General features: G+C 41.8%; 2 protein-coding genes across 11 annotated transcripts in view; both read left to right on the forward strand.

The window, feature by feature from the left end:
* LIMS1 (LIM zinc finger domain containing 1) overlaps positions 1 to 4927 on the forward strand; it is a 52786-nt gene extending 47859 nt beyond the window's left edge. For 8 of the 10 annotated variants that reach the window (XM_015849714.2, XM_032441976.1, XM_015849718.2 and 5 more), the window contains exons 7-11: positions 243 to 335; positions 1501 to 1549; positions 2556 to 2631; positions 2886 to 3082; positions 3424 to 4927. In XM_015849714.2, the coding sequence (XP_015705200.1) occupies positions 243 to 335; positions 1501 to 1549; positions 2556 to 2631; positions 2886 to 3039 (372 nt within the window). In that variant the 3' untranslated portion in view covers positions 3040 to 3082; positions 3424 to 4927. The remainder of the gene's footprint in view (positions 1 to 242; positions 336 to 1500; positions 1550 to 2555; positions 2632 to 2885; positions 3083 to 3423) is intronic. The other 2 variants (XM_015849710.2, XM_015849694.2) reach the window with 1 other exon arrangement.
* A 1567-nt stretch (positions 4928 to 6494) lies between these two features.
* The window catches only part of LOC107306461 (E3 SUMO-protein ligase RanBP2-like), a 29583-nt gene continuing 20806 nt past the window's right edge, over positions 6495 to 15271 (forward strand). The window contains 9 exon segments of the mRNA XM_032441978.1: positions 6495 to 6791; positions 9075 to 9142; positions 9736 to 9847; positions 10454 to 10606; positions 11247 to 11470; positions 12125 to 12277; positions 13074 to 13266; positions 13790 to 13880; positions 14627 to 14836. Of these exon segments, the coding sequence (XP_032297869.1) occupies positions 6510 to 6791; positions 9075 to 9142; positions 9736 to 9847; positions 10454 to 10606; positions 11247 to 11470; positions 12125 to 12277; positions 13074 to 13266; positions 13790 to 13880; positions 14627 to 14836 (1486 nt within the window). The 5' untranslated portion in view covers positions 6495 to 6509.

Genomic DNA, 15271 nt, shown 5'->3' on the forward strand with positions numbered 1-15271 from the left:
CAAGTGAGAAGCAGAATACATGGAAAGGCAGTAAAGTTTTATGACAAACTGTTCAAGGAAATGAAATGTTCAAGGCAGTGATCTGAAAGTACAAAACAATAGTTGTAATTCTTGTTTTCAAGATGGCGCAGCGAGCTCAGTAGGGTTTGATCATGTGCAGTATAGGGATTGTCTGTTTGCTTTCTTGAAAAAAACATTATTGACAAGATATATTAAAAAAAAATCCATGATTTCCTTCGTAGCATTTTGTTTGTGCAAAATGTGAAAAGCCATTCCTGGGTCATCGTCATTATGAGAGAAAAGGCTTGGCATATTGTGAGACCCACTATAACCAGGTAAGGTTGCATGTTCTTTAAAATAGGTTTGATTAACGGGGGATGGAAAACTGGGAAGATCCTGTTTTCTTATGATCACCTGTGAGAGTAAAGCTGATCAGTGGGTGTTCCACTGCAGTCAGTTTATATGAGTTTCTCTATAGGTAAGGTTTGCATTTAAAAGAGCAAACTGTATGTAATTCACAAAGGATAGCTGGGCTAATCAGAATCTAGTTGTTCTTCAAGCTTAGCATTGCTTATGTTGAGCTATTTCAAGCTTGTATACGTCTGTAACATCAGAGCATCCAGTTTTCTCCAAGTACATAAAGATGATTTGCCACTCAGGAGCTGTGGTTTAACACAAAGTCTTTGAGTAGCGAGGTCTTCCTTACAGATGCAATTCTAAGATGACAGTGTGTTAAGATACGCTGCATCAAGTAGCTCTTTCAACCAGTTGCTGAAGACTAACAAAGACTAAATTTGTCAGAGGACACCACCTAGTGACCACTTGCCTTTAAATAAGAGGTGTATGGAGTTTTAGCATTTCCCTCCGGACTCCTTTGACTGGGGAGTCCAGCAGCATAATGGATAGACCTTTCTTCTTTGGAAGCCAAATGCAAGGTGTCATGTACACGTCTTTGCTTGGATAAATAAAGGAGGGTTACATTTGGGAGTTGTAAGGCGTCTGCTAATTACAGATGGACCCTTAATTTGTCAGCGATGAAGGGCAGGTGATTGAAATATTGCTGGCATCTCTGCAGACAATAAATGCCAGGACATTATTAGCAATAGTATTGCAGTCACGATAGAGCAAGAACATACACCAGGCCAGAGCTGTGTGTTGAATGGATGTACAGATGTTCAGCTGGATGGTTACTAAAAACAAGTATGTGAAGTATGTGACTCTTCTTTGCTGAACTTCTAATGTTCAGAATTAGGGAAACAGCAGAACAAAACCATATTTGTAGAGGGTCAAACAGATGCAAATAAATGTTTTCATCTTTAATATTACAAAGACTTTTTGTGATAAAATGATGCAAGATTGAATTGGAAACCCAAATCAGACTTGCCATCATTCTCCTTTATTTAAACTGAAATAAACAGGACAGCTATTGAAATACAGTTGAGAAATTACTGTCAATAAAATCATTACATTAAAAATTCATTGCTTCTCCTTCCTCTTCAGCTGTTTGGCGATGTATGTTTCCATTGCAATCGTGTGATTGAAGGAGATGGTAAGCAGTTCTCTAGCTGTTTTCTTAACGTTGCGTTTTGATGAAAGTTCTTAGTAAAAGTGGAAGGAAGGTCCTTTGTTGAATCCCTGACTGCTCCCATTAAAGCACAAAGAGGCATTCTCTCTATCAGCAATTAGGATAGATGTGACTAGTTAGAGGCCAAATGGGAAGAAGACCTTACAGCAGATGTTTCATGATAATAGAAGATCAAACAGGAGCTAAAGAGAACTGTGGTCAGTTGGAAAACTTTTAAGCAATAACCACAGGCCTGGGATGTTGGGAGATGCAGAGAAAGCTTTCTGCCCCCACCAGCTTCAAAAAGAATGACCACAGAGGCATCTCCTCAAATGAATTTAGGGATCGTGACGCAGATTTGGAAAAGTATTTAGATACAGAACAGTTTAGGTGGGCTTTGTAAGGGATTTTTTTTTAAGTGCCTGCCTTCTATTGTTTCAGTTTGGTTCCTGGAGATATTCAGCTATCTGTCACAGGCACCTGTCTTGTGAAAGTTGAGATTGATGGTAATTTCACAAAACCAGAAGGGAATCATACCTGGAAGGACTGTCCTCTGAAGGCATAACTGGAAGCATTTTAATTTTGTGGAAGAGAGATTGTTTTGTAGGCCTTTTGGGACTGTCATCAACGATAAAATGCCATAAGGCAAATCATTCCACATGCAGTCATGCCACGTGATTTTGTCCCTAGCTTCACCTGACTGAAGTAAACACATCTTAGCCTCACCTAAGCCAAAGCCATTATCAAAGTGGGAGGAAGCCTCTGGTATATAAAAGGAGCCATAAAGTAGTTCATAGTCATGTAAATATAGGGTGAGACCTACATTCCATGTGCGCTTTCCCCACACTTTGGGACTGGACTGTACCTGCAGAACGACAATCCAGAAGCGGCATCTTCTTTACTGTGATCCTGAATGAAGAGAACTGGGGCTTGGAGTGAATGAGAATGGTAATGCTAATGATTTACCCTATTTTTTTTCCCCTTGCTCTAGTTGTGTCTGCCCTGAATAAGGCATGGTGTGTGAACTGTTTCGCTTGTTCAACTTGCAACACTAAGTTAACGCTCAAGTAAGTCAATCTATAGGTGTGATGCCTTCAAAACGTATCAGTGGTTATCTTTAAAATGTGAAATGTTGCTGTAGGTGTAACTGTTATGGTACAAAAGCCCTATGAACAACACCGAGAAATGTGCCTGTACCTTCCTCTTGCTCCATTTACTAATTTACATCTCTTTCAGCTGCCCGTTCCGTTCTTCCTTCAGTTCAGACTTCTTAACTCTTCTCCTTTTTCATCCCTTATTTTTTCTGCCTTTAACTCTGAAGGGATAAGTTTGTTGAAATTGATCTAAAACCTGTCTGCAAACACTGCTATGAGAAAATGCCAGATGAATTTAAGCGACGCCTCGCCAAACGGGAACGCGAAGCGAAGGTGAAAGAGAAAGAGAAGCAGAAAAAGAAAAAGCCCATCTGTTTGTAAACTTTTTTTCTCCTCACCGCCACCTGTGCTCCTTTCTTCTTTGGTCAGTGTTACAGATGCTTTTACTTAATGTTTTTTGCATGCGTTCCTGGCTGTCACAGCCTAATGTTTTTCACCAAACTGCCACTTGATATATTGTTATTTTATTATCTTGAGCTTAGTTTGCTTAGCACTACAGCTGAGTTTGAAAGATTTTTTAAGAGTTATAAATAGGGACATAACACACTCAGAGTATTTCACTCACAGTCTGCAATGTATATAAAGTAATTTCATACATATGTACAAAGTGCAGTTGCAGTTGTTTGTCTGTGCACATTAATACAACCTGCATTTTCTCCAGTATCCCATCCACTAAAACTTTGTTTTCTTGCCATGTCATTTTAGAAATAAATTTGTTGAGTTTGATATGAAGCCTGTCTGCAAAAAGTGCTACGAGAAGTTTCCTCTAGAGCTGAAGAAAAGACTGAAGAAATTAGCTGAAACTGTGGGAAGGAAGTGAAGACTTGGTCTGCTCTCCCTTTTCCTTAGGAAAATGTTACATCTGTTACTTGGGAGGGACTCTGAGGCTGTAATCAGGCAACAGATTACAATGCATGCCTTTCATCTTGAATTCTTCATTCTCTCTCTGAGTACATGTATATACAGATTTGTTGATAAACAGACCGTGCTCCTTTCAACTCACCTGAAAGGTTTCTGACCCTGATAATGCACCGATACAAGCGAGCCATTGTGCACAGTAACCTCTGAGGAATTTTAGATTGAGAAAATATGCTTGTGAGTACCTGCAAAAACACACTGTGCCAACGTGCCCGACATTGTAGTGTCAATTATATTAATGAAAATATCAGTATGCAAATTAAGCATGCATACAAAATTTCCCATGTCCTGGGCAAGAAACCAAACATACCTCATTTTCCAGAAAAAATAATGCTTGGATTTCAAGTCAGATAGTCATAGAATCATAGAATCACAAGGTTGGAAAGGACCTATAAGATCATCTAGTCCAACCGTCCCATCGAGGAGCCTTGTTTAAGGTGGTTTGAAAAATACCATATTTCTAAATACAGTCACTGTACGAATGACCTACTTCCGATAGTTTGTACTTACACGCTGAATCTTTGTACATCAGACTTAGCATGAAAAATCTATATGAAGTCTAATTCCCACTGCAAGAAACGAGTATACTCAGATCTACTTGAATTTTGCTATATTCCATTCAGAATAACACGTTAACTTTTATATCAGCTTTTGCATTTTATTTACTTTTTGTGCCTTATTCTGCTGGACCATATGTAACAGTGTTCCACTAAATATATATATATATATATATATAGTTTTATTTTTATTTCTTATTTTTGTGCAGAAACTATGTACGAGGTATTCTCAAAAGATAACAAAATTTGCCTTAATTATGCAGGATGCAAGAAGGATTTTGTTTTGAGTGTGAATGCCTGAGGTTAAAGTTTAACTTCTAGGCTTCCCTGACTTCTGGAACAGCAATGAAAATGCGTATTTGAGTTAACTGGCAACATTACTTTTACACTGTGAGTGTAAATATATGCAGTTTGGTCCTACTAGGATCTGTTTCTTCAGCCATCTTCAAGAACTGTGCCTGCAAATAGTCAGAATTCACTGTAGTATGTTTGTGCTTGTTTTATACTTCTGTACATGAAAATTTGTTTTTCCCTTTTCTGTCAAAAATACCGTTACTTAGAAATTCTCGATGGTACTGTGTTATCAAGTATGCAAACCTTTGTTTTCATATTAGAGACACGATTTTATATAATTACATCGTAGCAAGCAAAGTTTCCTTCCCTGTTTATGGAAAACCAAATGCTTTAAAACATCTTTCCTGTGTCATCAATAAAGGCTATGTTATTAAAACCTGTATCACCTCTCTTTCATGAGTGCTTGAGATGGGTGGAAAAGCATCTAGGCAGCTTTCCTTCCCTATGCTTCTACCTGTGACCATGTATGTAAAACTCTTCTACTGTCCGGACTTAAAGGAGACATATGCACTTTAGTTTTAAGGTTTAAAAAAGAAATTGTTGTTTTTATCATACCAACAGCTTGATTCTGATTGGCTCTGACACCAAGTTTTCTGAAAGAAAATAAGTTGAAGAGGCACATCTTCCTCCCAGATTTTACTCTCTTCTCTTTTCACTGTAATGTAACATTCATCCCAGACTTCCAGTTTACTGCTAGATAGGGTTTGTTTTTTTTTTACTTCATTATTGTATATGGTTATTCCATGCAGTAACAGTTCAGAAGTGCGTGGGGATAGGACTAGGGGTAATGGGATGAAAGTGCAGCATAGGAAGTTCCGCACGAATGTGCACAAGAACTTCTTTACAGTGAGGGTGACGGAGCACTGGAACAGGCTGCCCAGGGAGGCGGTGGAGTCTCCTTCTCTGGAGATATTCAAAACCCGCCTGGACGCCTACCTGTGTGACGTGGTGTAGGGAGCCTGCTTTGGCAGGGGGGTTGGACTCGATGATCTCTAGAGGTCCCTTCCAACCCCTACAATTCTGTGATTCTGTGAGTAGCAGAATGCAGCCATTGCTGTGTTCATGACTGGAAGATTCCCCCCCAAAAAAGTGTACATAAAAAGCAAAATAGTAACACTGTTGAGATTTTGGACCTTGCCATGGATCACTCAGCAGCCGTCTTTGGAGTAAACTATCATTGAAGTAATAACCATGGTTATTGTCATCCAAGAGCATTAACTAAAAGAAGAGCAAAACAGGGCCAGGGAGTGAGCTAGCAATTAGGCAGCCTGGACAATTACAGGTTTGTCGTTGAAGCTCACTTCCTGGCCTGTCAGTACTATAAATATTTCACATAGATATACATGCTTTGAGGCTGATTTTATTACAGAATCACAGAATTATCAAGGCTGGAAAAGACCTAGAAGATCATCTAGTCCAACCATTACCAATACTTCCCAGCTAAATCATATTCTTCAACACAACATCCAGACGTTTCTTGAACACTCCCATGGTCGGTGACTCCACCACCTCCCTGGGCAGTGCATTCCAATGCCTGACCACCCTTTCCAAGAAGTAATACTTCCTAATGTCCAGCCTGAATCTCCCCTGGCGCAGCTTAAAACCATTCCCTCTAGTTCTATCATCAATTACATGAGAGAAGAGGCCAACCCCCAGCTCACTACAACCTCCCTTCAGGAAGTTATAGAGAGCAATAAGGTCTCCCCTGAGCCTCCTCTTCTCCAGGCTGAACAATCCTAGCTCCCTCAGCCTCTCCTCATAAGGCCTGTGCTCCAGACCCCTCACCAGCTATGTAGCCCTCCTCTGAACACGTTCCAGGGCCTCAATGTCCTTCTTGGAAGGGAAATTGAGACCCTGGAGCGTGCCCACAGAAGGACAAGGAAGCTGTGAGAAGCAGCTTTGAAATCGAACGGCCCAACGTTCCACAGCTCAACTTCCCGCCGTCCGGTATTCACAAAGCGCATGCGTACGTTCGGCGCCTGCGCCGCCCCGCCCCGCGCTGTGACGTCTGTCGTGTCCGCGTTGGGCAGCGCAGGGCGTTGCGGCGTTTGCGGAGCGGGAACTTGCGTAACGCAGGAGTGTCAGCCTTCCGCCGCTTCCTCTTTCTCCTGTTGAGGCCCAGCGCGGTTACTGACGACGAGTGCCGGCCGGACGGCCGGGCTCGGCGCCATGATACGGCGCACGAAGCCCGAGGTGGAGAGATACGTCGCCTCCGTGCAGGCCGCCGCCTCCTCTCCTAGAGAGGTGAGTGCTGTGAGCCGGCACTGCCGGCGGTGCTTTCGCGGCCTCCCCTGGGCCGCGGTAGGGTCTGCTGCCCTCCCGCCCCATCCTTCCGCGTGTGCCGGGGCTGAGGGCCAGCTGTGGGCTTTGCTGGTGCCCGGGATGGTTGGTGGGGGCCGGCGGGGCTGGGTGCGCGGGAAAGGCGTGTGGGGCTGCCCGGCCGGGCGGCGCTTTGCGGCTTTATCCTAAGGGTGATCTAGTAAATGTGTATGTTTGGTGGCCCTGCCAGGCAGGGGGGTTGGAACTACATGATCCTTGAGGTCCCTTCCAACCNCTTTATCCTAAGGGTGATCTAGTAAATGTGTATGTTTGGTGGCCCTGCCAGGCAGGGGGGTTGGAACTACATGATCCTTGAGGTCCCTTCCAACCAGGGTCATTCTGTGATTCTGGGGGGGGGGGGGGGGGGTCGTGGTGTTCCCGCTCCCGGGAGTGAGTCAGAGCTTACTCAGGGGCTCGTGGAGTCGGGTGGGTGGGGAGTGGAAGCCGAGAGAAGCTGCTGGGAGGGATGGAGGGAGGGTGGGCGCGGAGTTGCCTCCTTGGAAACGTGGTTTGCCACAGCTGCGCGCTTCTTAAAGCTGATGAGCCCTCGATAGCTTTGGAAGGAGCCCACCAGAGTGGCCAAGTACGGATCGCTCTTGTTCTGTAGGAATAGCTCCCGAGTTTTCAGCCTTCCCTCTGTTGAGGAACCAAGGAACGCGTGTTCGTAAGCTTTTGGATTTCTTTGGTGTGTTGTCTGGTTGTTTTTTCTGCCCCTGTGACAGCATTGTGAAACGTCAGTAATAATTAAGGGAGAGGAGTGTGTAGAAGTGCCGCTCTGCTACACAGGAGGCTCGAATCCTGGGAGTTGGACTCGATGATCTCTAAGGTCCCTTCCAACCCGCACGAGACTGTGATACTGTGTGAGAGGAGGGGAGAAGCAGCTTTGCTCCTGTGCGTTAGTAAGTGGGCAGACAGGTGATGCCCTGATATCTGGCAAATGGTTTGCAGGTCATAGTGAGCCGACTGATGCGGTTCATATGGGCAGTTTAATCTGGAAAGGTCCCTCTCTGCTGTTCCAAATTGGTTTTATTGCAGATGTGGGATGTTGAGCAGTGTGTTGTACAGTGTGAGTGCACACCACGATGCAGCAGGGCCTTTATGTGAGTGTAAGGCCTGCGTGCCTCTTCATTTTGACCTTCTCCAACCGCAGTGGAGTTGTCCTGTCACTTTGTTCAGTTGACTTTGATGTTGTTTAGGCTACACAGTGTTGACTGTATCACTGCCAAATTCGGAGATAGTCTTCAGCAGTGTTTGTATCCCTGTGGGGCTCAGCAGAAAAATATTCCCTCTCCTTTTGCTGTGCTCAAGGCCAACTGCTGTGGGTTTGTTTTCAGCTTTTCAGTGATGCTTATGGCTGGCTGTATAGTGCAGTCAATGATGGAAGTAGTTGTGTTGGTTTTGAGGAGGAGGGTTGTACAAGGCTGGAATAATTATTTTGAAGCTTCTTTCCAACCTCATTTACAAGGAGATATCAAACATGATTCTGGTCTGGTGCACGTCATTGTATCCATGTTTTACTTCACAACGCGGACTGAAAAATAGGGAGACCTGCATTCTTTGGAATTCAGTTGTAGAAATTATCAGGAATAGCTTGAGGGTGGGAAGAGAATTGGAGACTAAATTGAAGTGTATTTAGATTTTAGGAACTTGTTTCACATTTGGAGTCATAGATGTAATAATTAGTTCCAGTATTCCCAATTCTCAAACAGAATTTACTTCGGGAGTGACGCTTGGAGCCCAGATTTTAGATCTCTGTCACTTTGTTCAGTTTTTGCTCATGACTTCCTAGTTCTCCAGCTCATTCACATGGGTAAAAATATTTCTTCAGTGCAGTAATTCAGTTCTGATGTTATCAGTCCAAGTTAACTTGAACTTGAGCACTCTGTGAGTAAAAGGTGAAACACACCTCTCCGAAGGTATCGACTGAAGGGTAGAACAAGGAAATAAAAGTGAAGATTATAAAAGCCAATAGGCAAAACAGAGGGTAGGGCAGGCAAGAGATGAGGGTGACAGAAGCATGAACAGGAGGAGCTGGCATTTATTTTCTTGTGTAACGTAGGTATATTACAGGAAAAAAAAGCTTCAATGTAGACAACCCCGTTCTTCTCTCTTAGGTCAGAAGTGTTTATGAAATGTAACAAGTAGCTGAAAATTACTTCAGAAGTGCTGTATATCTAAAATGTACCTGTCATATTTTCTTTCCTTCAGAGATCTTTGAAAGGATTCCTTTTTGCTAAGCTGTATTTTGAAATAAAAGAATATGAACTTGCTAAAAGGTAATAAATGTTCGTATGTTGTTCTGTTCTTTAACGTGTAATAGAAAAGCTGAATGAAGTAGAGTGGAGAAATGAAGGTTGTTATCGTGCTGTTTTAAGGCAGCAGTAAATGGAGGAATTTGGTGCCACTTAAATCCTCCTAAAACACCAACGTAAAGATGGGTACTTACATGGTGCTGTAAAAAACCGATATGGTTGGAATGTCTTTTATGCCACTGTATTATGTACTTCTTACAGTTCCTGTGAGCTGCTGCTTTATTTACTAAAGGCCAGTACTTGCAGGCAAATATGTAGCATCTGTACCTGTAGAAATAATGTTCCTTACTTGAGGGTCTAGATCAAGCACCCAGAACTAAATATGACTAGGTGTCCTGTATGGCAGAACAGGTAGAAGTGCCGCTCTGCTACACAGGAGGCTCAAATCCCAGGGGTTGCACTCAATGATCTCTAAGGTCCCTTCCAACCCGCACGAGACTGTGATACTGTGTGTGATGGCAGATTAAATTCCCACGTTAGCTGCATGGTGTGGGGGGGACTTGTATTACTGAGAAATACTGACCCTTCTGTTTTGTGTTCTTCTGTTTACTCTGTAGATATATTTCTATTTATCTCAGTGTCCAAGAGAGAGATCCCAAAGCTCACAGGTTTCTGGGACAGATCTATGAAGCTCAGGATAACATAGAAAAAGCTTTTGGGTGTTATAAGGTAAGCACTTCACTCACCTCCCTGATGTCCTGCTTTGTTCCTTCATAAATGGACTTCGTCTTTGTGCTGCCTGCTCTGATATCCTTTGGACTAGGAATCTGTAACCCCTGTACAATTTTTGTTTGTTTTCTCAGAGGTAGAGTGAACAGGGCAAGCGTATAAATGCAAAATTCACAGTCATTATTCAGGCTTTGGGGAGGGAGAGGGTGTGCCCAAAAGTCTTGTTCCCAGCACAGTGTAGTACTATCGGTCTTTGTGACTCAATTCTGTTTTTCAGAAATATCTATATTAGGTTAAACTAGAGATCCTCCCAGTCCAGCTGTCTGAGTAGAGCAGCAGCTGGTGGTAGAGGCAGAGGAGCTGGTTTTGGCATTATTTCTCTTGCAGTGTTCAGACTGCCAGCAGTTGTCTGGGTGTTACAAACTAATGTAAGCCTTCCACAAGGGAGGCTTTTCTTAAAGTAGTGAGAAAGTGCTTATTGATGGTTCTGATTTGTCTCGCTGGCTCTGTTTAGTGGGGGATGTATTTTCTTTCTTGTTCTATATGGATTGCAAGATCAAGTTACTAGTAACCTTTTTTCTTGGGTGTGTGCATGGGGAAAACCAGCGTTCTGTTGAGCTGAATCCCATCCAGAAAGACCTTGTACTGAAGATTGCAGAGTTGCTATGCAATAACGACATCACTGATGGAAGAGCCAAGTACTGGGTTGAGAAAGCTGCCAGGCTCTTCCCTGGGAATCCTGCTGCTTACAGATTGAAGGTAAATTCTAACTTCTATTCTCTGTTCTGTGCCTAAAAGCAACTTTAGTTTCTTTAAGTGATGGGGAAGCCATCACTTAATAGTATCCAAGAGGTCAAGATGAGATAGGTTAAGTATTGCCTCTGTGATGCGACTGCACTGCTTTCTAGGTTTGCCTTATTTGAGTTAAAAACTGTAGAATGTAGGAGATGCTGTGATTCCCAAACACTGTGTATACAAATGCTTTCAGTCATACAATCTCACTTTTGTACAGGCTTTAGTTTCCTGTAGCACAACAGCAATGATATTGAAGTCTTGAGGCTTGTGCTTTGGTGTTTTTTGTGTGGTGTTTGGTGGGTTTTTTGTGTGTTTTTCTTTTTGTTTTTTAGTTTTTAGACAAGCTGTTCTGTATCAAGGTGTGCCATCTTTGAGCCAAATGGTTTCACAGTCTTAACTCAGCATCTACAAGATGCAAACTCCAGAGTTTTGTTTTTTTTTCTCACTTGTAAAGTACTTGTTAAACTCCCTGTCGCACCCAACAGCTTTTCAGAGTAGTTTGGGTAGTGTAGTCTGTAGTGGCAGTGAGAAAACAGGTAATGTAGTTGCTGAAGAGGCTCTCATGGAAAATGAAATATTAACACATTGCCTTCCTATTTGATAGGAGCAGTTACTGGAGCATAAAGGTGAAGATGGATGGAATGAGCTCTTTGATATGATTCAAACAGAACTCTATGCAAGACCTGATGACGTCTACCTTAACATCAGACTTGTTGCATTGTACCACTCACACAATAAATTAAGAGATGCTGTGCTCCATATTCAGGAGGCAGAAAATCAAATACCTCTGGAGACAAGCTTGGAATGGTGTTCCTGTGTCGTAAAGACACAAGGTATTTCATCATCTTTTGATCCTGTCATAATCTTCCATAACCTTGAAACTTCTCAAGTGACTTAACTCCTTCAAATGTAATGTCTGCTGAAACCAATTATTTACTTGGGTGTAGAGCCAACAAAGGTGATGACAAAACCTTTATTTGAGAAATAGGTGCTGTAGGAAGAGCTATTAAAGAGAAATTAACTCACAACTCCCAGTAACCATTTGGAAAAAGGGGCAAACTGAGGAATGCAGCCTTCTCCTGTTCATAATCTTGTGCCACAGGAGAAAAGCAGGGGAGGGGGAACCCACGCAGACTCAGGCTGCACCCACGCTCCCAGAAGCACCACTGGGACAAAGGGTGACTGTATCCCACCCCCTGCTCCAGGCACTCACGTGCTCACATGTTGGTTCAACCTGTGAGCTTGGAGTTCCATTACACTTGGGATTTTCTTAAACCTTATAGAGTTGTGTAGGTTTAGCTTCAAAATACAAAGTTAGGTACAGCAGCTCTGTCAGGGAGGGAACAGATAGTTCCTAGAACTTTGCTGCTGAAGAATATGTTAGTGTCTCATCCGGGAAACTGGATTATGTAGCAGTGTGTTCTGGAGAAGCTCTTGCTTTCACAGAAAGATGGTGGTTCCTCATCCTCTGATGAACTTTATTTTTCAGGAATACCTTGGCTCATCCCTGGACTTGGAATCGAATACAAAGAACTGGAGAGCTATCAAGAGCGTTTATCTACTGGCTCATTCTAGCTTTGTTAAAGTGAAATTTGATTCGGGAGATGTTCGAGAATGCAGAGAGGCACTTGAAAGGTATTGTTTTAACTTTGAAAGGTATTGTTTTAACTTTGAAAGGTATTGTTTTAACTTTGAAAGGTATTGTTTTAACTTTTCAATATTATTAAAAAAGGAAATTGAATATTCTTTCTGGGATACAGAACTTCTAGCAGGCACCATTTTCACTGAGTAGCCATTTTGTGAATGGGAGGGAGGGGTTCCTCTGTACTAACCATGAAACAAAAATCTACTCGGCTTGATCCCCGAGCTACAAGCTTCAGTGAAGACTCAGTGATACTCTGTGCCAGTTATCTTCTTTCACTTCAGCATGAGAATGTTGTGCTTTACTTCAGTTAATTTACATTTCTCAGACACTTGTGGATGAGCTTTGTCCTGGTGAAGTTAATACAACATACTAAAATATCTAAGATTGTTAGTTGTATACTATAAGTGGGAGATAGGAAGCCACCTGCATTCTTCTTGTGGGAAAACAGCTAATCCAGGTGACTTCAAGGTTTGTTGTCTGTGCAACAGCTGGAGTAGTACAAAACTATGTTTGTAGCCAATTAATTGAAGATCTGTGTTCCTTTATTTCCCTTACTTTTATTTTCATACTGAGTTTTATTGATTTCACTTCAATAAACAGAGTTCAGAGCTCTGGGAGCTCAAGGCTGTTGTCCTGCTTTCTTGCGCAACTCAAGTTTAAACAGCTGAGATGGTAGTAGCAGTTGAATCATGAAGTTACTCGGTCCACAGTTAAATAACACTGATCCAAAGCATGCAATGGCTTTTACCAGGACTTAGTTGAAAATGAGTCTTCTCTGCCTTCTAGTTTTGATCATCTCCTTCACTCTGTGAAACAGTATGTGAGAGAACCCGAGGAGCTGTCTCACTCCTTCCTGGAAATGAAAGGGCAGCTATACATGCATGCTGGAACGTTTCTGCTAAAACTGGCCCAGAACAACGAGGTGCAGTGGAGAGATGCGCGTCAACTGGCAGCATTGTGTTATTTGAAAAGTTTCAACGTAAGTCACTTTTCACTTTCTGCCTCTAGTTAGTGCAGTTCTTGAACATTCTCACTGTACACACACTGCACACCTGTATTCCAAAAATTATCTGCTGTTTTTGAGGCTCTCTCCTCACCACATCTTATTCTTTCTCAGTTCTTTAGATTTCATCTGGTTTGAAGAAAATATCAACTGTTTCACTTGTCAGACATAAAGTTAACCCTTAAAGGCTAATGAGTGTATTTCCTAAAGGCTGTTACCTTTTCTGCAGTGCAGCTAAAATAACTAATATTATTGGTATGGGTGGGAGGGGAATGACTTGAGTAGCTCTCACATACTTATTGCATAGACAACAGAGCTTGATCAATCTTTAATTTTTGCTTAATGAAATAAAACCTGTTTTCAGTTTTGAACAACTGCTTGCATTCAAAGATTACTTTCTCTTGTGTGCTCTGAAAGCTATTTGCAGTTGTTACAATTACTCACCTTGTGTCTTTTTCAGGGAAGAAAGAAGCTGACCATTCTGTCCTTTCTTCACCAGGTTCCTAAACCAAAGTCAAAACTAATAAAAGCGGATTCTGCTGGACAATACAAGCTGGAAATGCTGGCTTGTTATTGAAAAAGCCAGTCTGGTAAGAAGACTTAATCATAAAATAGTTCCATAGGTCTCTTTTAATCTTATGAATAGTTACTTGAAGAGTTAAGTGGCTTGTTAAAGAACATGTTTGGTGTCTTGGAATATGCTATAAAACTTTCTGGTTTTTGGCTGCATATGAAATGCAAAACAGAAGTTTGATCCTGACGTGTAATGGGCTTTTTCTTTTTATCTCCATGACATTTAAGATATAATGAATCCTAGACTGCTGGTTTATGCCGACTAATATACTATTTGTAAGCACTGCTAGTCCCACATGTAGAAGAAAATATTGCTCTTCTCTTGTCGGTTTTGTTCCCTTTATTTGTTCCAACAGGATTGCTGCTTTTTTTTTTACTACTATTACTTTTGTAAAGCTTTGGCAGTCTTTTTCAGTCTGCACTTTTCTATGGGCTCTAGGTGAAAACAAAGAGAACACCAGGCATCAGGTTGAATTGTTCCTGAACAGATGAGACTGACAGCTACTTATTTTGAAGGCAATTGCGGTGCCCTTATAATAAAAATATGTAATTCTGGAGAGCTGGATTTAAAAATGCCTTGAGACTGCTGTCAGCCCATATGCTATACTGACTTAATTATAGGGAGAGTGTAACTTACGATATTTACAAATTTCTAAGGGGAAATCTTGATTCCCAGTCTAAAGTAGCAAGAATGACCCATTGCATCAAATATTGATGTCCTTGATTAAGTTGATTGTTCTTACATGAAATTACATTTTTCTAGGTCATCTGTTGCTGAACTTAAGCCATGGCAAGGAAGATTTCTTGAAAGAAACTGTGGAATCTTTTGCCAACACAGTGTGTTTACTGAAGTTGTTTGAAAGCCTCTTTGGGAGGGCAGCTTCTCGAGAGAGTTCTTTCCTTGGCACAGATGAGATGGGCAATGTCAGTACACTAGCACCAATGCAAGAAGAACTTTCTAAATATGATATTGGTAAGAGTCGTTACTTAAACTCAATGTAATTGTGACTCTGTTTTAGAGGTTCTTCTACAAATGCTTCAGTTGCAACAAAAGACAAGTGTCTGTAATAGCTGCTCATCATTGTTCTTATCAGCGAGTGATGTGCATGAAGCTTCACCTGATGCTTGTTGCTGGGAGGTGGTATTGTCATGCCAGGTTCTGAAGAATTTCTCACGTACTTCCTGCTTCCACGGTGCTGTCTTCTTGTCTGTTCTGATTCATTTTCAATTGCAGCTGGTTTAGCTTTTCATGTTTGTACTCTAGTAAGTGCTAATAAGGCACATACTTATTTATGTGTAATCTGTGAATACAGGTTAAAAGCATAAAAATGAAATAATTTCAGGATGAGTTGTGAACTAATGAGATCTTTCCATTTTTAAGCTTAACTTGATGATGAAGGCTGGCTTT

Source organism: Coturnix japonica, chromosome 1 (assembly GCF_001577835.2).
Source record: "Coturnix japonica isolate 7356 chromosome 1, Coturnix japonica 2.1, whole genome shotgun sequence".
Taxonomy (NCBI): Eukaryota; Metazoa; Chordata; class Aves; order Galliformes; family Phasianidae; genus Coturnix; species Coturnix japonica.